This window comes from Bombyx mandarina, chromosome 28, assembly GCF_030267445.1.
Source record: "Bombyx mandarina strain Sakado chromosome 28, ASM3026744v2".
NCBI lineage: Eukaryota > Metazoa > Arthropoda > Insecta > Lepidoptera > Bombycidae > Bombyx > Bombyx mandarina.
The window spans coordinates 5,565,829-5,586,075 of NC_143233.1; the positions used below are offsets into that span (position 1 = coordinate 5,565,829).

The window sequence follows — 20,247 nt, forward strand, 5'->3', positions numbered from 1 at the left end:
CCTTTTCTTATCGCTGGGGTCCCTCCTCTTCCTTCAATTCTTGCCAGGAGTCCTCCTGACGACCAAGACCCGTCCCGCAAAACCGACTACGACTAAACCCCATCAAACTCCATCACTCCGACTCCACAAAATCCACGGTACCGCATAGTGCGCGCCGAAAGTCCGCCTTCGCTAATACCCGTCCTAAGACGTGACAACCTACGGCTAAACTGAATGGTCTGAAATTAAATAATGAATTTAAGATATACACAGATTCCAAAGTTAAATCCTGATTAAATTGTCAGTTTTTACTGTAAAACCTGAGACCTTAGAACTCATATCTCAAGCTAGGTGGCGGTATTTACGTTGTAGCTGTCTATGGTCACTTGTAACCACTTAACACCAGGACCTTGAGCTCGTCCACCCATCTCAACAATGTTGTTGTTGTTGTAGTCCTAGGGTACCCCGCTGGTACATAGGGCCCTCAAGGGTTCCGGTTATTACTTGCTTTGGGTTTCATAAACTATTTAAATTTAAGAACTTGAAGTTGTTAGGCCAAAGAGTCCCGATCACGGTGGTGGGGCTGCCATCATTGTGTCTGTGCCCATAGAGCCAGACTTTCTGAACGAATGGTTCACGACTCCTGGTAGCCTTACTGCGCGTATTAGCTCACATTGGTTTTACGTTCAATACTCTCAGGTCTAACCCTCCTCCTTTTGCATCCGGGCTTGGGACCGGCAATGGCGGAGTTAAACAAAGTTAAGTTAGTCTCAACAATAACAACAATAAAAAACTCAATTTCTCGTGACTCAGATTTGGTTGTATCGTCTCTATAAAATACGTCCTCGAGGCGTAACAAATCAACTGAATTCCTTCCGTTTCTTTTTTTTTTTAACTCAAACTAAAACTGTGTAATAAACATTGTGTCCTCCACGTTCCAAACTGATTTATTAATATTAATGGCTTGAAGAGCCATGAACAGTTTCATACATCAAAATAATTATATTCTGTGTTGTAAAATTACAATCTAGCAGGTAAGAAACTACTACGAGGGCTGCACTAAAAGTATCGGGAGTGGAATATTTCCACTGTTCCTGTCATATTAAAATCTTTTTAATTGAAAACTCCTTGGTTTTAAAAATCGAATACCATTTATTTATTTAAAAAAAGATTCTCGGTCTTGTCACGAGGTTTTGTCAAACTTGTTTAGACCTTGAGAAAATGGAATTGACTCGAGAAAATTCAAGAGCGATGATTTATTATGACTTTCGAAGTGGTTTAACACAAAAACAGTGTGTTGACCAGATGATTTCTGCATTTGGTGATGAAGCCCCATCCAAAACCACAATTTATCGCTGGTTTGCTGACTTTCAACGTGGACGTGTCAAGCTCAGTGATGATCCCCGTCAAGGTCGTCCAAAAACTGCAGTCACCCAAGAAAACGTTGATGCTGTGCGTAAGCTGATTGAGGAAGATCGACATGTGACATACCGCGAAATTCAGGCAACTTTAGACATTGGCATGAGTCAAATACAAATAATCTTGCATGAACAATTAGGTGTAAAAAAGTTGTTTTCCCGATGAATACCGCATTCGCTCTGTGAAGAGCAAAAAGCGGCTCGCGTTACTTGGTGCGTCAGAACTCTCGAAAGATTCCACGCAGGATCCTCAAATGCTGTATACAACATTGTATCAGGTGACGAATCCTGGATATACGCGTACGAACCCGAAACAAAAAACCAGTCACGAGTTTGGGTGTTCGAAAATGAGTTAAAGCCAACAAAAATTGTTCGTTCACGGAGTGTTGCAAAAAAAATGGTGGCCACGTTTGTCTCCAAAACCGGCCATGTTACGACTATTCCTCTTGAGGGACAAAGAACGGTTAATGCAGAATGGTATGCTAGCATTTGTTTGCCACAGGTCGTTTCTGAACTCCGTAAAGAGAACTGCAACCGCCGCATCATCCTCCATCACGACAATGCGAGTTCTCACACCGCGCACAGAACAAAAGAGTTTTTAGAGCAAGAAAACATAGAATTATTAGACCATCCGCCGTACAGCCCCGACCTAAGCCCTAATGATTTCTATACTTTCCCTAAAATAAAAAATAAATTGCGTGGACAGAGATTTTCATCACCTGAAGAAGCTGTGGACGCCTACAAAACGGCCATTTTGGAGACCCCAACTTCCGAATGGAATGGTTGCTTCAATGATTGGTTCCATCGTATGGAAAAATGTGTCAAATTTCGCGGAGAATACTTCGAAAAGCAATAAATACATTTTTAAATAGTAATGTTGTGTCACTTCGTTAATTCCCGATATTTTCAGTGCCGCCTATGTAGGTATTAGTTCGTTCTGTGTGCGAAACGTAAATGTTTGAAATATAACTAGTCAGGTCATAAGTATTGTCACACAGTAAAAACTTTTCTTTTAGAATGCTGGCCACAAAAAAGTTTATTGAATTCGAATTTCGAATTGTTCATGAAAATAAAAATAGTATACATTTAGAATTTTACTCATTTTTAAATATGGAGTGGACGCTTAAAGAAGACCGTGTTGCAGTTATTGCGTTGCATCGTTGCGGTTACGCGCCAATTCAAATTTATAACATACTGAAAAATTTTAATATAGCCAAAAGATTCGTTTATCGTACCATCAAACGATACAATGAAGACTCTAGTGTAGATGACAGGTCAAGAAGTGGTCGCCCTCGGTCTGTTAGGATTCCAGCAGTGATAAAAGCTGTGAAGGCGCGAATTCAAAGAAATCCCAAACGTAAGCAGAAACTGTTGGCCATTCAGATGGGGTTAAGCAGAACCACGGTGAAAAGGGTGTTAAATGAAGACTTAGGGCTTCGGGCATATCGAAGAAAAACAGGAAATCGTTTGAATGCTCGTCTAATGGACCTGAGACTGAAGAGATGCCGCGCTTTGTTGAAGCGGTACGCGGGAAAAAAATATCGGGAAATTCTTTTTTCGGATGAAAAAATTGTTACCGTAGAAGAGAGCTACAACAAAAAAAAATTATAAGGTGTACGCACACAGTAATGAAGAAGCGCGCAACCGTATTCCGCGTGTTCAACGAGGTCATTTTCCATCCTCGCTCATGGTATGGTTGGGAGTTTCTTATTGGGGCTTAACAGAGGTACATTTTTGTGAGAAAGGTGTAAAAACGAATGCAGTTGTGTATCAAAATACAGTCCTGACGAACCTTATGGTACCTGTTTCTCATACCATGTTCAATAACAGGCACTGGGTATTCCAACAAGATTCGGCGCCAGTTCATAGAGCGAAGAGCACATAAGACTGGCTGGCGGCGCGTGAAATCGACTTCATCCGGCACGAAGACTGGCCCTCCTGCAGTCCAGATTTGAATCCGTTAGATTACAAAATATGGCAACACTTGGAGGAAAAGGCGTGCTCAAAGCCTCATCCCAATTTGGAGTCACTCAAGACATCCTTGATTAAGGCAGCCGCCGATATTGACATGGACCTCGTTCGTGCTGCGATAGACGACTGGCCGCGCAGATTGAAGGCCTGTATTCAAAATCACGGAGGTAATTTTGAATAAACTTTAGTGTCATAAGAGTCTATGTTTTGTTAAGTTCATTTTGGTATATGAATGGTTACATAATGAATAAACTTGTTTCAATTATTTTACATTAAACATGTGACAGAATTTATGACCTGACTAGGTATATATATACTAGTGGTCCCACAGTAGTCGAAATTCGACTATAATTAATTGGAATTGTAAGTTTGTCCACTATTATGATTGTATTTTATACTTCTATAATCACAAATTTTGACAAGACTACACTATGAAAAATATTAATAAAGACAAACAATATTTAATCTATTCTCAATTTGACCACAGACGTCAAGAACAAAAGTTTGAGAATAAATAGTATGCATGCGTGTGTGCGTCAAATATATGGTATGTAGTGTGTGTAACGTTTTCTTTATTGATTTAATGTATCTTTTATGCAATATTTAAAAAATATATTAGCATTGTGCACTTCTTCTCTATATTCTCTATAAGTGTGGAAAATTTCATACTCCTCCGCCCGCGCAGTTTTCGTAAAAAGGGATACAAAGTTTTTGCTTCACGTATTAATATATAGATATAATATAGACTGTAGTTATTTAGGTCAATACTAAAATATCGATGAGCTTGACACCGTGATTTTGAAAACTGTAAAATATTCACTTAAAACATCGAAAACAACACCAGGTGCTATATCAATAGGTCAAATATCAATAATGATTATTATTAGTATCAAGCATTAGAACGGTGTTTGCCAACGTGGGGCCCACGCCCTAAATTATTCGCAATCGCACTAAATTAATACAGAAAATCTGTATTAAAATGATTTTGAATTTGAATTTCAGTTTTTTATTATATGTTTTGAGATATTACTTGCTGTGTTTTGATAACAATTTCATGGTGATTTCTTCCTAAAACCAATCATTTATGTTTTTTTGATGTCCGTCTATATGATATTAAAGGATCATTTCTGACTTCGACTCGCGTCTCAAGATAAGAGGCGGCAATCACCTTGCAAAAAAACAAATTGTCTCAATCATTAAATACTTAGCAATATATTCTACAGTACTTTGCTAATAAGTCTATCAGGCGTTTTTGCGCTATGTGTTATAAAAGCCTTTTTGTATCCATGCAGTCGTAGATACGGGTCCGCACAAAAACTATTGTGTTTTCAGATTAAAGTAACAATGACGTATGTAACGTTAAGTTTCTAAATCCTTGAGGTCGATGCTTGACACGCCATCGAATATATTTTTCCGATTGGCCACATTCATCATTATCCTGCCCTTCTCCCAGTCACCTGGGGTCGGCGCAACATGTTTTCTCTTTCTATACTCCTCTATCATATATCATTTGTTCGCTCACTCCCCTCTTACACATACCGTCTTTCACGCAATCGATCCATTTCTTCTTAGGTCTACCTCTTCCTCTATATCCTTCCACATTCATAGTTAACATTTTCTTACCAACCTCATTTTCATTTCGTCTCATCACATGTCCATACCATCCCAAACGCGCACTTCTCAGCTTCTCTGTCACAGGTGCCACTTTCAGACTTTCTCCAATAGGCCGCATTATAAGTCCCAATTATATTGGGATAAGAGGGTCTTCAAACGAAAGAGGATTTCGCCGCAGAGATATACACAACGCTGGCACCTAGTGCAGGTTCGCAATATGCTGGACATCAATAATACTTTTACTGGTGATAGGACCTCTTGTGAGTCCGCGCGGGTAGGTACCACCACCTTTGCGCTGTGAGCTCGTTCCCCCATCTAAGCAATAGAAAAAAAACCTTTTAGCATATTCTATATCATAAGGTCCTAGCACGCATCGCCTGCGAAGCACTGCTCTTGCTAGGGCTACTATTAGCAAATTCTCTCAGGTTGAGCCCGTGAGATCACCCACCCGTCCGGGCGTAACTGGAATAAACTCTTATACTACAGCGAATAGGTAGGGAAACAAAAGCACGCGTCGAGGTCAAGTCGAGAACTACGAGAGACGTCGCCCCAAACACGTCATTTCGGATCCTCCCGATCCACTAATGGTGCTTTTAGGTACCTCAAGCACCGGTCACCGTTCTCGTCGAACCCGTCGCTTGCGACGAAGGGCTCGACGAGTAAATTAGCCCTCAGACACAGCCCACTGAGTTTCTCGCCGGATCTTCTCAGTGGGTCGCGTTTCCGATCCGGTGGTAGATTCTGCGAAGCACTGCTCTTGCTAGGGTTCGTGTTAGCAACGTCGTCAGGTTTGAGCCCCGTGAGCTCACCTACTAATTAAGGTTCCGCTGAAATAGGCTCTCAAGACTGACAGCTTAGGTAGGAAAAAAAAAGTAGCGCAATATGCCGACTGTAAATACTTACTGATTGAGTCACGCTCCAGGTCATCATGGATATTTCAAGTTAGGCGGACGTCTTGAGGTCCTTGAAAATGATGTTCAAAGATTCCATACAGACTTACATACGAAGAAATATAATAAATAAAACATTAAAAGGAAATATTCAATGCAAATATTTATGGTAATATACACTCCCACAGTCACAGGAAAAAAACATTAATAGAAACATAATTAATCTAACGACAAGCTAATTTGGAATGAAGGATGCATGAAAATAAAAATAAAAAAAATTGTCACGCTTACGTTGTCTAACTAAAACAAGAAAACTATTATATTAGTAGTCGTGGCCTAACAGATAAAACGTCCGGTGCATTCGTGTTGAGCGATGCAACGGTGTTCGAATCTCAGGCGGGTACCAATTTTTCTAATGAAATACGTACTCAACAAATGTTCACGATTGACTTCCACGGTGAAGGAATAACATCGTGTAATAAAAATCAAACCCGCAAAATTATAATTTGCGTAATTACTGGTGGTAGGAGCTCTTGTGAGTCCGCACGGGTAGGTACCACCGCCGCTCCTGTTTCTGCCGTGAAGCAGTAATGCGTTTCGGTTTGAAGGGTGGGGCAGCCGTTGTTATAAAACTGTTATAACTATACTGAGATCTTAGAACTTATATCTCAAGGTGTGTGGCACATTTACGTTGTAGATGTCTATGGGCTCCAGTCACCACTTAACACCAGGTGGGCTGTGAGCTCGTCCACACATCTAAGCAATAAAAAAAATAAAAAATTAGAACATGTCTTTCGTGATGAAAGAGTAAAAGTCAATTATTCGCTTTTATAACCGGCGCGGCGGCGCTGTATCCACGAAAGATGAATTCCAAAATTTTAGTAGACACCCCATTCGAACCAGACTGTTTTCACATTCCGCTCTTCGATCAAAAGCAACATCGTAATCAGGAATACGAATCCAAACATTAACTACAACATCAATTGGCAGCTCTCGATTCTCTGAAATGACCATTACACTAATTAATCGGCAATGCATGCAAGCTAATACAGACGCTGTTCCGTCGGCATAGAGTTTATTTGAACACGTCAACTAATTAGACAGAGTGATATGCGAATTTTGACTTTATTTTCAGTATCGTAAAGGTTTTATATCCGATTTCGATTAGCTGAGTAGTGGCGACGCGATAGTGCGACCCGCGGTCAACCTTGTTGATATACATACTTGCGTCAGGCGAATGTGTATTAAATAATTTAACGATCGGTTTACATGTGATAATTAATTTGAGAATTTTTTTAATAATATTTTAAGAAATTTGATAATAATGAGAAAAGCGCCTCGCACATTGATAAGAAGACTAAGAGAACTACCAATAGCATCCAAAAGCATTGAGGGTAGAACAGCTCGATGCCTCCAATGAACACTACTCTAACTCAAAATTTTGAAATTTTCGTTTATCACGCAAATCGCTTCACTATGTTAAAAGTATTACAATTAATCATTATTTATGGGTTTAGAAGCAAGAGTAAATCAGCTAGTTACACAAAAAACCATAAATATATCTGCAATAATAAAGATTTAATCAACTTTTTTTGTTTAAACGCTCCTCCTGTAAACCTACGAATTTGGAGTTAGCGTAGTGTTTATTGGAGGCATCGAGCTGAATCCACTAGGATCTGGATTTGTCGAAACCGCTCATACGTAACATGAAGCGAAACCTCTGCTAAGTACAAATATTTAGTACCCAACCTTAACACAATGATTTTGTCTCATATCACACACTGGTCCACGAAGAAACTGACAAGCACCGATCATCGTTCTCGTCGAACCTGTCTCTTGCAACGAAGGTCTAAATTAAGTAAATTAACCCACAGACACAGCCCACTGAGTTTCTCGCCGGATCTTTTCAGTGAGTCGCGTTTCCGATCCGGTGGTAGATTCGGCGAAGCACTGCTCTTGCTGGGGTTAGCGTTAGCAACGTCATCTGGTTTGAGCCCCGTGAGCTCACCTACTTGTTAAGGCTACGCTGAAATTTTCTCTCAAGGCTATCAAGGTTAGGTAAGAAAAAAAATACTGGCTATATACTGTGCAATTAATTTGTTAAATTACTTGAGACAGGCTCAAACTTGCACGCTTAGAGTGTTGGAAAAAAACCGCCTTGACATTAAGGAAAATTTAAAGAATACCATATAAACAGACCTTTATCGAAGACATTCAAAGACCTCCGAACACCGTCACACGACCAAACCGCACGATCGAAAGCGTACGTTACGTTAGCAAAAGGAAAAATGTCGAAATACTTGTTTATCTGTTTGATATGTGCTTACATTAGTACGGGACACGGGAAAACCGTTATTGTCGGGCAAACCTACGATTATAATAACGTTGTGAGGAAAGTACACGAGCAAAGTGTGGAGGCCACCGCGATTCCTTTATTCAAGAGGGTGCAGGAGGTATTCTTCGAATTCCCTCAGCCTCAGGAGCAGAAGATCAAGGGCATCGCTATAAAGGACCTCGAGAATGGCTTGGCCGAGCCGTCGATCACCCGAGGAGGATTGGGCTTTAACTTCGTCAACATCAAACTGAAGAGCGAAAGAGGATCCGGCTTCAAGTTTGTTATCGAAATATACGCGTGAGAATAGTGTCTGTGAAATTAGTTGAAGCCGCGCGAATTGTTTATAAGTTTTTGTTTTTAATACATTGTAAGCAAATTTTGAGATTTTTATTAAACTTTGAAACAATGTAATCTGTGCATTATTGTTTCCAAATTGCTTATTTGATTGATCGTATCTTTGGAGGTTCCCTTTTATTGGAGTTTTACTGGTGGTAGATACCACCGCCGTACTTATTTCTGCCGTGAAGCAGTAGTGCGTTTCGGTTTGAAGGGTGGGGCAGCCGTTGATACTCGAGACCTTAGAACTTATATCTCAAGGTGGGTAGCGCATTTACGTTGTAAATGTCTATGGGCTCCAGTAACCAATTAACACCAAGTGGGATGTGAATCGTCCACCCATCTAAGCAATAAAAAAAAGTTCTACAGTAAAGTTGACTTGAAACAAAAGACTACTTGCAGTGAGCCGATTCGATTTGTTGATTACTTCTTTAAGCATAATTCTCGGTCACATAAAGCGTTAGGCGTTAATTTCATTCTCATCTTTCTACGAGATTCATTGTGCTCAACCTAAAATACACTCAATCTTAGATGAGTGGACGAGCTTACGACCCACCCGTCGATAAGTTTCGTGAGACATGAGTTCTCAGGTCTCAGTTTTTACAGTACAGCTGCCCAACCCTTCAAACCGAAAGGCATTACTGCTTCACCGAAAAAATAGGCAGGGTGGTGGTACCCACCGGAGTCACAAGACGTCCACCGCCACCACCACCAGTACTCTCTAGATGTCCTACCACAAGTGCCCCTAACACCTTCTACCACCAGTTAATATCAGTTAATATCCATACACGGATATTTTAAGACATTTCCAGTACCTACTTTATGGTTTTCGTCAGTATAAAAATAAGAATAAAGTACTTTTTTTATTGCATACATGGGTGGACGAGCCAACGACGCACCTATTGTTAAGTGGTTACCGGAACCCATAAGAGTCCACGGATCTTAAGAGCCACTTTCTACTTATATAAACTACTCAAAACAAAATAGGGCCCACCATGTTTTATAAATGAATTTTACAGATTCTTTTTCTTTTTTCAGTTTTTATGATTAGGAATGAATAAATTAAGGTTTTTGAAAGTGTGTGAACATTAACAAGAGCAAGTTTTGCCAATTTTATAGAATTTAGTCAAAATTTAGAGTTTTTAGGAAAGTTGACAGAAATTATTGATTTAAGTAAAGTTTGATTTTGATTTTTATTATTGACTAAATCAATGAGTTTGATGGTGCTTAATAGCGAGTAGGTCCTCCTCTGCTCCGAATGCACTCTCTGAATCTGCCTGGGACTCTTTCAATCAAGTGGGTGATGTTTTCCTCGGGTATTCGCTCCCAACACAATTTTAGGGCGTTTATGAGCTCTTGTCGGTTAGTCACATTACTGAAGTTCGATTTGAGGCTTCTTTTCAATTGGTCCCATAAATGTTCAATGTGGTTAAGATCGGGACTCATGGCCGGCCACGGTAAAACCGTAATAATTGGCTTCAGAGAAAGCTCTCTGGGTTGTTCGCGCTGTATGTGGGCGAGCATTGTCTTGCATAAAGACGAAGTTTTCACCCACTCTTTGTGAAAATGGGATGACATGGGGCCGAGTTATTCGATCGACATACCGGGAGGTAGTTATGGAGCCTTCTTCCAGAATTACCAGCTGAGTTTTACCGAGCAAGCTTATTCCAGCCCACACCGTAACATTTGGATCTCCAAAATGATCCCTTTCACGTGTGCAAGTTTCTGAAAAACGTTCTCCTTCTCTTCTCCACACGCGCCCTCGACGATCATCGCTGAAAAACTTCACTTTACTTTCGTCCGTAAAGAGTACATTTCTTCGTTATCCATTGTCCACTCCGCATGCTCGCGAGCAAACCTCAAACGGGCTGCACGATGCGCTTTTGTCAATTTTACACGAATAACACGAGATCTGGAAAGTTGTCCGTCATCATGGAGCCGATTTCGAATGGTTTGATCACTAATTCGTGTGCCAATCGATTGCAGCAGTCGATTTTGTAAGTCGCGGGCGGGAATCGTACGCTCTCGACGTGCAGTCAATCTGATATACCGGTCTTCCTGGACAGTTGTAGCTCGCGGTCTTCCTGATCCAGATCTCCTCGTGATACTACCTGTCTCTAAAAAGCGTTCCCATGCATTTCGAATAGCTCGTCGCGACACACCAAGACGTCTTGCCACTGATCTCTGAGATTCTTCCTCCTGAAGCATAAATACTGCTCTTGTTGCTGTTTCCACATCCATATGACGCCGAGAACCAGGCATAATGATCGCGAGTAACACCGAAATCAAGTCGAAATGAAAAAAATAGACGTGCGACTGTAACATTCAGAATGTGACTGAGGGAACAAGTGACTGAGAATTTGAGTAATAAACGTTTTTTGGAGTACTTCACTTTTTTTGTCTACACACCATTGAATTCCTGACTTGAGACATTGATAACGTTAGATAAACATGTCAACAATACTTAGAAATGCTTAACTTCACTATTTATTTCCCAACAATTTTTTTTAGATGAATTTCGACATTAACGTAGAGTGGGCCCTATTTTGTTTTGAGTAGTTTATTATGATTTTGACGGTGAAAACTTGTTTGGTTTTTGTTTTAACATTTTTTTTAATATACTATGTTTTTTTTTACTGTTGGCTTAGCAAATAAATAAATAAAACACTTCAAGACGAATGTCAGTTAATTCTATCATTTACCATATTAATGATAAAACAAGGGGTGTTGTGCCATTTTATTGCAGAGCCTATTATACATAATATTGACAGGGTTTTTCAAGGAGGTTTGCGTATCCTGATCTCGACTGAGGAAAAATGACGCCGTCCAGAAAAAAATACCCCAATTGCGGACGCGTGCAGGCGATACAGCGCGCTCACTGAGTTTCTCACCGGATCTTCTCAGTGGGTCGCGTTTCCGATCCGGTGGTTGATTCTGCGAAGCACTGCTCTTGCTAGGGCCAGTGTTAGCAACACTCCGGTTTGAGCCCCGTGAGCTTACCTACACGTTAGGGTGAAGTTGAAATAGCCTCTCAAGGCTATCAGCACAGCCGATCATCTGAGACGCAATACATATAACCATTTAGAGTATCGACCTATATTGATTTCTTTGAATTTGGTTCAGTGCTTGCGTATGTCCTCTTAGAGTAAAGAATAATACAGAAACGTTGCATATTCAACTACCCCAATCAATAGTCTCCAGTATCACGTACCCCGCTGGTACATAGGATCCTCACCGGTCATCGTTCTTGTCGAACCCGTCGCTTGCGATGAAGGGCTCGGCGAGTAAATTAACCCACAGACACAGCCCGCTGAGCTTCTCGCCGGATCTTCTCAGTGGGTCGCGTTTCCGATCCGGTGGTAGATTCTGCGAAGCACGGCTCTTGCTAGGGTTCGCGTTAGCAACGTTGTCAGGTTTGAGCCCCGTGAGCTCACCTACTAGTTAAGGTTACGCTGAAATAGCCTCTCAAGGCTATCAGCATAGGTAGGAAAAAAAGGACAAAAAAGGATCCTAACAAGTTGTCTCCACTTGACCTTGTCATGCGCTTGCTTCTTAACATCACTCCAGATCAGGCCGGCAGTCCTCATCACGCTCTCGACGGCGCGTCGCCAAGTGTGTACAGGGCGACCTGGTCTCCTGCCACGCGGTTGCCACTCAAACATGATTGATGATGCACTGACTCCGCTGCGCCGTAAATAGAAACACATACGAGACATAAACTTGTAGGTGCCGACACAGATTCAATAACCCTTACATTAGACGTCTTCCGCTCTAGCACTAGGAGTAGGGACCCCTGTAACCGTACTCGTCGAACTCGGCAAAGAGTACGACGTGTGACCTAACCTAAACATCAGCCCGCTGAGTTTCTCACCGATCTTCTCAGCGGGTCGCGATTCCGATCCGATAGTAGATTAATTCGAGAAGCAGCTACTCTTGAGTTGTTAGGTCTCCCTTGGAAGCGCTCGGGTAGCTGTAAGCAAATCCCGCCCCTTCTGACTGAGCCCTTGCTGCCCACCTGTCTTTGTGAAACTGGAATGGCCTCCGGGTCACCAAAAAACCCTCAATCATACAAACATGCGGACTCTGAGAACATATTTTTTATGAAAACAAGCGGCTCTCCATGGACAGTATGTACGAGAAGATTGATTACCGCACTAACTCTTATTTATAATATTCGCATTACAATGAACCGGATTACATTAGGCCTTACACAGATAAACACGACATATAACATCTGAGATCATCGCGTGAACTGGTGTGAAGTGTTAATATAAAACCAGTATTATATGCAACAGCACTGAAGTCTCGCCGCAAAATAATCTGTCTCTATTATTCACTGTTAAAAGTATACGTAAAAACGGGATGGCTATATGTCCACGAACGTCAAAAGTCTTACATGTGTGCAAAGGACCTGTGCAGCTCAAGCTATGGGGGTAGTAGCCAGGAGCACAATATTTTTTTATTGATTAGATGAGTGGACGATCTCACAGCCCACCTGGTGTTAAGTGGTTACTGGAGCCCATAGACATTTACAACGTAAGTGTGCCACCCGCCTTGAGATATAAGTTCTAAGGTATCAGTATAGTTACAACGGCTGCCCCACCCTTCAAGCCGAAACGCATTACTGCTTCACGGCAGAAATAGGCGGGGTGGTGCTACCTACCCGTGCGCACTCACATAAGGTCCTACCACCAGTAATTACGCAAATTATAATTTTGCGGGTTTTAAAAAGTGTCCGCTGCAAGGGAGCCAATTAAGCTGGCAAGCAAATGGAAGAATTTTAAAAGCAGCGCCATAAAATACCACACTTCATATCAATCCAGCACATTCTTTTTAAAACTGCTATTTTCATACCATTTCCATTTCCTACCCTAACGCTATTTCGATGAGTCTTCCAACAATAATTTTCTGTTTACAAATGGAAACTTTTCCAAATTCCAACAAACTTTTCCAACGAATGCGGTAGACAGCGGCTTGGCTCTGCCCCTGGCTTTACTGAAGTCCATGAGCGACGGTAAACACTCACCATCAGTTGGGCCGTATGCTCGTCTGCCTACAAGGGCAATAAAAAAAAGATGTGTAGTGTCGTGGGACACCGGATAGGAACGAAGTTCCTTATTAAAAAAATATTAATTTTAAGTTCTATTCGAGGTATAAAGAAAATAATTATTCGGGTATACATTTTGTATTATGATTTTTTTATTGATAAACGTAAAAAAAAAACTACTTTACAAAGCTATCAACTTTATTTTATTTACAATGATTTATAAAAAATCTATATATATAAAAATTAAACCCGTTTTCCGTTGTCACGACATAACATGAAAACGGCTTGACCGATTTGGCTAATTTTGGTCTTGAATTATTCGTGGAAGTCCAGGGAAGGTTTAAAAGGTGAGAAAATATAAAAAAAGCTTGGAATTATATAAAAACAAACAATTTTGTTTTTCCTATATGATGTGTCCCCTTGATGTGTCTTTTATTTATCGATTGAGGCACTACAAAGTCTGCCGGGTCAGCTAGTATTTAATAAAAATGTTATTTTTTGTACGTTATTACAAAGTTAAGTCGTACACTGTGTGCGTTACTAATAAATATCTTACGTTACGGACGCTTTTTCCCGGTTAGGGTACCCCTCCGCATCGCCCCATAAGGAACTTCGTTCCAAAAACTTGCCTCTATACAAGATGGTACTCCTTACCTCCATAGCCCTCCATAGTTGTAGCTTTATCATTACGATGGCACATTGAAACTTGTTTACGGCGTCAGATATCACGAGACACATCAATCGGGCCATAATTATATCAAGAACCAGATGATTCACGATGATTCATAGAACGAAATCAATTATCGACTTTCAATGTCTTTCTTAGTCTAGAGTACGGTATAAAGAAGGTTATTGAATCATCAAGGCACCTCTTTTATTAGTTGTTGTTCGTATATTAAGTGAATGCAGATATGACGTATGATAGGCCTGTATGGAAACATAATTCATGTCACGCCGATCTTCACATAGTGGCAAAAGGGCTAGACGAAGAAGTTTATTTATCCGTTCAATTTATTATACGTTTATTTATGATATTACATAGTTATTAGTTAATCTGATATACCTATTCAGATCAGCTAATGTTGTCTATTGTCTGTTGATTTCATTGACAAAACAAACACGATCGGGATTTATTTGTAATACGCTCTGGTATACCAGTATTTTCGCGCCAATTGTGACTTCAATATCTTCGCGTATCATTAAATATCATTTAATATTCTATACCAGCTACGATCTACCTATATATTATATAAAATCTTAAAGGTAAACAAAACATGTATATAACATAAAAAGATAGAACACATTTCAACAATAAATTTAAGCTTTATTGACATCAAAACGATCGACAATAACGTTCACACAAATACTGAATAAATTATTTATTTTTACTAAATCAATTTTGTTATTACGTCACCAACATTACCACACGCTCAGGTCACTTTTTGCCGTGATTGAACAAGAAATTGTTTGTCTGTATGGCGTAGACATCGATCCAGAAATTGAAACCCCGAAAGACACTCGGACTGTCCAGTTCGATAGTAACGAATTTCTCTCCGATACCACCGGCTTTGATATACGCTTCTCCCCATTTATCGGGCCTCAGATCCAAGATACTTATAGCATTTATGACTTCGTTCTTCGAGCAGTTGACCGTGAATACGTCCGATCTAATCCATATAGCCGGGTTCTCTTGATGCACTTTACTGTAGATCAATTTCGACGACACATCCGGATAGCCAAGCATCAGATCGTTGGATCTAGTCGTGCCGATTATAAGGAACAACGCGAATATAAATGGAAGCCCCATAACGTGTGCTGGGCTTTAGACAGTGGACGTGGAAATGACCAGAAAATCTTTGGGGTATCGGAAAAGCGAATGCGCAATTTCAATTAGCACTTACATGTAACATCTATGAATGGACCATGTGTAAATCTATACTAATATTATAAAGAGGAAAGATTTGTTTGTTTGTATTGAATAGGCTCCGAAACTACTGAACCGATTTGAAAAATTATTTCACTGTTGGAAGCTAAAACTCCAATAATTTAACCCAAGATGTAAAAAAATACCTAAAATATTCTTTAAATCGCGTGCCCTGCGAAAACTATTGATGATAGAATAAAATAATGTACAACGACTTTGTAGAACACATTATTATTTACAAAAAGTGTCGCGACAGCATATGTTTAACTATTATACCGTTGAATTTTTTATTTAAGACCCGAGCGGAGCCGGAGCGGGCCTCTTGTACAGAAATAAAATACGTGCGATTTATATGTGTGTAAGACGGTGTTCACGGCAGTTCCTTATTCGAGACAAACATATGAAGAGTAACAGATAATTTGTTTGTCATGGCTAAGCATATCGAAGGGCGAAAGCGACAGACTATCTTATACCTTTAAACGAGCAATTCTTCTATATATATATATATTATATAATCTGAGTCTCGGAAACGGCTCCAACGATTTTCATAAAATTTAGTATACAAGGGATATCGGGGGCGATAAATCGATCTAGCTACGATTCATTTTCAGAAAATGTTATTTTATTGGTGTTTTCAATAATCAATTTTATCGATAATCAACTTTATGACTCTTCCCGACATCTATTGGCGAATAATAATACTATTTTACTGCTTTAAAGACACAACAAGATGGCGTTATAAAAAAAAAAAAAACGAGCAAGGCTCGGTCATTATCTAGTTTGTTTTAAGCGATGTTTCTCTTAATGCGCAACATTTATCTTTGTAATTAAAGGTGTTATTTGATACTAGCTGACCCGGCAGACTTCGTAGTGCCTCAATCGATAAATAAAAGACCTAAACTTTTGTATAAAATAAAATTAAAACAAAAAAAGGAAAAACAAAATTGTTATTTTTATTTAGTTCCGAGCAATTTCATATTTATCTACCTTTTAAACCTTCCGTGGACTTCCACAAATAATTCAAGACCAAAATTAGCCAAATCGGTCCAGCCGTTCTCGAGTTTTAGCGAGACTAACGAACAGAAATTTATTTTTATATGAAGGATTAGGGACCGCCGTGATGTTTGTAAAAAGTGTGACGTCAGCACCGCTGTCGTCGCGGTCATCACTTTCTTGACGAATGACTCATGTTTGGGTTTCCGAAACAAAACTTCACGAGAACTTCGTATATTGCACGAGAAGCATAACAACGTTACAGAGATATCCGTACAGTACAACGGCTCGGACACGAATCAATCAGTGCTAGACAGCACGGCCGTATTTATGGGGCTTCGTACCCGTGAGCGTGTTGACACGTTTTAAACACGTGAGAGTGTTTACACGTTTTTCAAACACGTGAGCGGGTTTACACGTTTTTCAAACACGTTTTAAAGTATTGAAATTACAATAAAAGGAACTGTTTAACATCAATTTCTTATCACAGAGTAATTAATTGATGATCAGTAGGTAAATAGTCATATTTGCGCCGACACGGCCATACTGACAGGCGGTGCGCGCTCTGCACCAGCCACCCATGTATGGTGTATCACCAGAGAGTTCTTGGAGTCCATCTGAAACAATGGAATGTCTGTTTCTGAGATTGGTATCTGTGTACCTTTTTATGTTACTTTGAAAGTAACTTATTTTGTGTAGTTTTATATTGTGACGTACACTGTGGTACTTATGTAGTGAACGTACACTGTGGTACTTATGTAGTGGACGTACACTGTGGTACTTATGTAGTGGACGTACACCGTGGTACTTATGTAGTGGGCGTACACCGTGGTACTTATGTAGTGGGCGTACACCGTGGTACTTATGTAGTGGGCGTACACCGTGGTACTTATGTAGTGGGCGTACACTGTGGTACTTATGTAGTGAGCGTACACTGTGGTACTTATGTAGTGGGCGTACACTGTGGTACTTATGTAGTGGGCGTACACTGTGGTACTTATGTAGTGGGCGTACACTGTGGTACTCATGTGGTGGCGTACACTGTGGTACTCATGTGGTGGCGTACACTGTGGTACTCATGTGGTGGCGTACACTGTGGTACTCATGTGGTGGCGTACACTGTGGTACTCATGTGGTGGCGTACACTGTGGTACTCATGTGGTGGCGTACACTGTGGTACTCATGTGGTGGCGTACACTGTGGTACTTATGTGGTGGCGTACACTGTGGTACTCATGTGGTGGCGAACACTGTGGTACTCATGTGGTGGCGTACACTGTGGTACTCATGTGGTGGCGTACACTGTGGTACTCATGTGGTGGCGTACACTGTGATACTCATGTGGTGGCGTAATTTTATTAATCAAAAATAAAAACTTATCCTTTTGCCGATTGTTGATTTTGTTGTTCGACCATCCTGGTTTGTGAAGTAGATGGTAGAGGTTCATCGGCTGATGCTGGTGGGTAGTCTTCTTCCGCCGATACGGTTATCTGGTCTCCAGGTTGTTGCTCAGCGGAGGCGGCATGTGATCCCACTTGGGCGGTGCGCGCTCTGCACCAGCCTCGTTGATTCTCGTAGGTTTTCTTTGATTCCCATTGATCTGTAGGAATAAAAAGTTTCTCTGAGTAGCGCATCTGTTATACTTGCGTTACTTGTGACTATGTAAGTTTGAGACTATTAATGCGATTTTATTGTAGGGTTCTCGAAGGTTTTCGTAGATTTCTCGGAGGTTTTCGTAGATTTCTCGGAGGTTCTCGTAGATTTCTCGGAGGTTCTCGTAGATTTCTCGGAGGTTCTCGTAGCTTTCTCGGAGGTTCTCGTAGATTTATTGAAGGTGGGATAAGAATGTGTAAGGTGTTGTTCGTTGTATAAGGATATCATGGTCTTCAGATGAATTTTGTGGTGAAATTTTAGTAATCAAAAATAAAAACTTATCTTTTGTATTCATTGATCAGTTGATTGTTGATTCCGTCGCTCGACCATGCTGGTTTGTGAAGCAGACTGTACAGGCTTATCGGCTGATGCTGGAGGGTAGTCATTATCCGCCGATACGGTTATCTGGTCACCAGGTTGTTGCTGAGCGGAGGCCGCGTGTGATCCCGCTTCTGATGACGGATTAGGGACCGCCGTGATGTTTGTAAAAAGTGTGACGTCAGCACCGCTGACGTCGCGGTCATCACTTTCTTGACGAATGACTCATGTTTGGGTTTCCGAAACAAAACTTCACGAGAACTTCACGAGAACTTCGTATATTGCACGAGAAGCATAACAACGTTACAGAGATATCCGTACAGTACAACAGCTCGGACACGAATCAATCAGTGCTAGACAGCACGGCCGTATTTATGGGGCTTCGTACCCGTGAGCGTGTTGACACGTTTTAAACACGTGAGCGTGTTTACACGTTTTTCAAACACGTGAGCGGGTTTACACGTTTTTCAAACACGTTTTAAAGTATTGAAATTACAATAAAAGGAACTGTTTAACATCAATTTCTTATCACAGAGTAATTAGTTGATGATCAGTAGGTAAATAGTCATATTTGCGCCGACATATATATATAGATTAGCATTAACAGTTTGATATATTTAATTGAAGTACAATTAAGTTTAGTCCATTCAAATAGCTGAAAAAGTTTTTTTTTTATTCAGTATAATATTTTTAATTCTTGGAGCCAGACCGTTGTTATTAAAAAGATCCGATGTTATTAAAGTAATCTAAAGGAAATTGGACTTAAACTTCAAATAGTTTTCGCTCGTTTTTGCATTACCTCATAAAGCTAATATCCGTTTTAGGTTAGCTTTTGAAACACTACAAACAATTTTATCGGTACTATCTGTTATTTATTTACTGAATACAAACAGTTCTTACAGTAAATGCATAACTTTTCAATGACTCATTCAGAACGGCCGATAACTAAGATTGTATTGTCAAGTGTAATGTGCCATTTTTCTTTTAATAAGAACCAAGTAAATTATAATCAGTACAATAAAACTAAAGATGCTAAATGTATATAACAACAAACTTACAATACACTGATATTGGTACAAGGGTTTTTTGTTGCACTTGTAGGCAGACGAGCATACGGCCCACCTGATAGTGAGTGGTTACCGTCGCCCATTAACGTCAACAATGCTAGGGGTAGAGCCAAGCCGCTGCCTACCGTTAAGTACTCTCCACAAGCCTCATTTGAAGAAGGGCATGTTATAGCACTCGGGAAACACCGTGGAGGGGAACTCATTCTAAAACCGGATGGTATGTGACAAAGAAGATCTCTGGAAATGCACTGTGGATGAACGCAGTGGCTCTAAGTAGTATGGATGAGCTCCGGTGACGGGCGGTGCGATGGTAAAAACGAAATGATTGGATCATCTCAAACAGTACCTCAGAGCAGTTGATATTTCTGTTTTTTTTTATTGCTTCGAAGGGTTAACTAGCTGAGGGCCCATCTAGTGCTACCGGAGCCCATGGACATCAGCAACGTAAATGCCGTCACCCACCTTGAGGTACGAGCTCTAAGTCACAGTTCTATCTACAAATCGAAACGCGTTATTGCTCGATACTCGGCCGAAATGTGATGAGATGCCTTACCACCAGTAGCTTAACGGTGGACCCTAAGTTACAGAATCCGATCGTCATCAAAATAGCGGCTTAAGACCCCATCAAAACAGGTTAAGTCTACTGCTCATGCCGTTACAGAAACCAGCTCATACCAACAAAGACACGACGCATTTAATTGCC

General features: G+C 40.5%; 3 protein-coding genes across 3 annotated transcripts in view; 2 read left to right on the top strand and 1 right to left on the bottom strand.

Annotated features, from left to right (window-relative positions):
• Positions 1 to 20,247, top strand: part of LOC114243789 (protein Wnt-5b) — an 82,646-nt gene that overhangs the window by 22,055 nt on the left and 40,344 nt on the right. The gene's annotated exons all lie outside the window — the stretch shown is intronic.
• LOC114243792 (uncharacterized) lies at positions 8,094 to 8,618 on the top strand. The gene has a single exon (XM_028175404.2). It carries the CDS (start codon positions 8,161 to 8,163, stop codon positions 8,506 to 8,508), a length of 348 nt encoding a protein of 115 aa, XP_028031205.2. The 5' UTR covers positions 8,094 to 8,160; the 3' UTR covers positions 8,509 to 8,618.
• LOC149499705 (uncharacterized) lies at positions 14,894 to 15,952 on the bottom strand. Its single transcript, XM_089738979.1, has one exon. It carries the CDS (start codon positions 15,395 to 15,397, stop codon positions 15,026 to 15,028), a length of 372 nt encoding a protein of 123 aa, XP_089595105.1. The 5' UTR covers positions 15,398 to 15,952; the 3' UTR covers positions 14,894 to 15,025.

Coding starts and splice junctions, on each gene's coding strand:
- LOC114243792 (XM_028175404.2), top strand. CDS start 8,161: ATGTCGAAATACTTGTTTATCTGTTTGATATGTGCTTACATTAGTACG.
- LOC149499705 (XM_089738979.1), bottom strand. CDS start 15,397: ATGGGGCTTCCATTTATATTCGCGTTGTTCCTTATAATCGGCACGACT.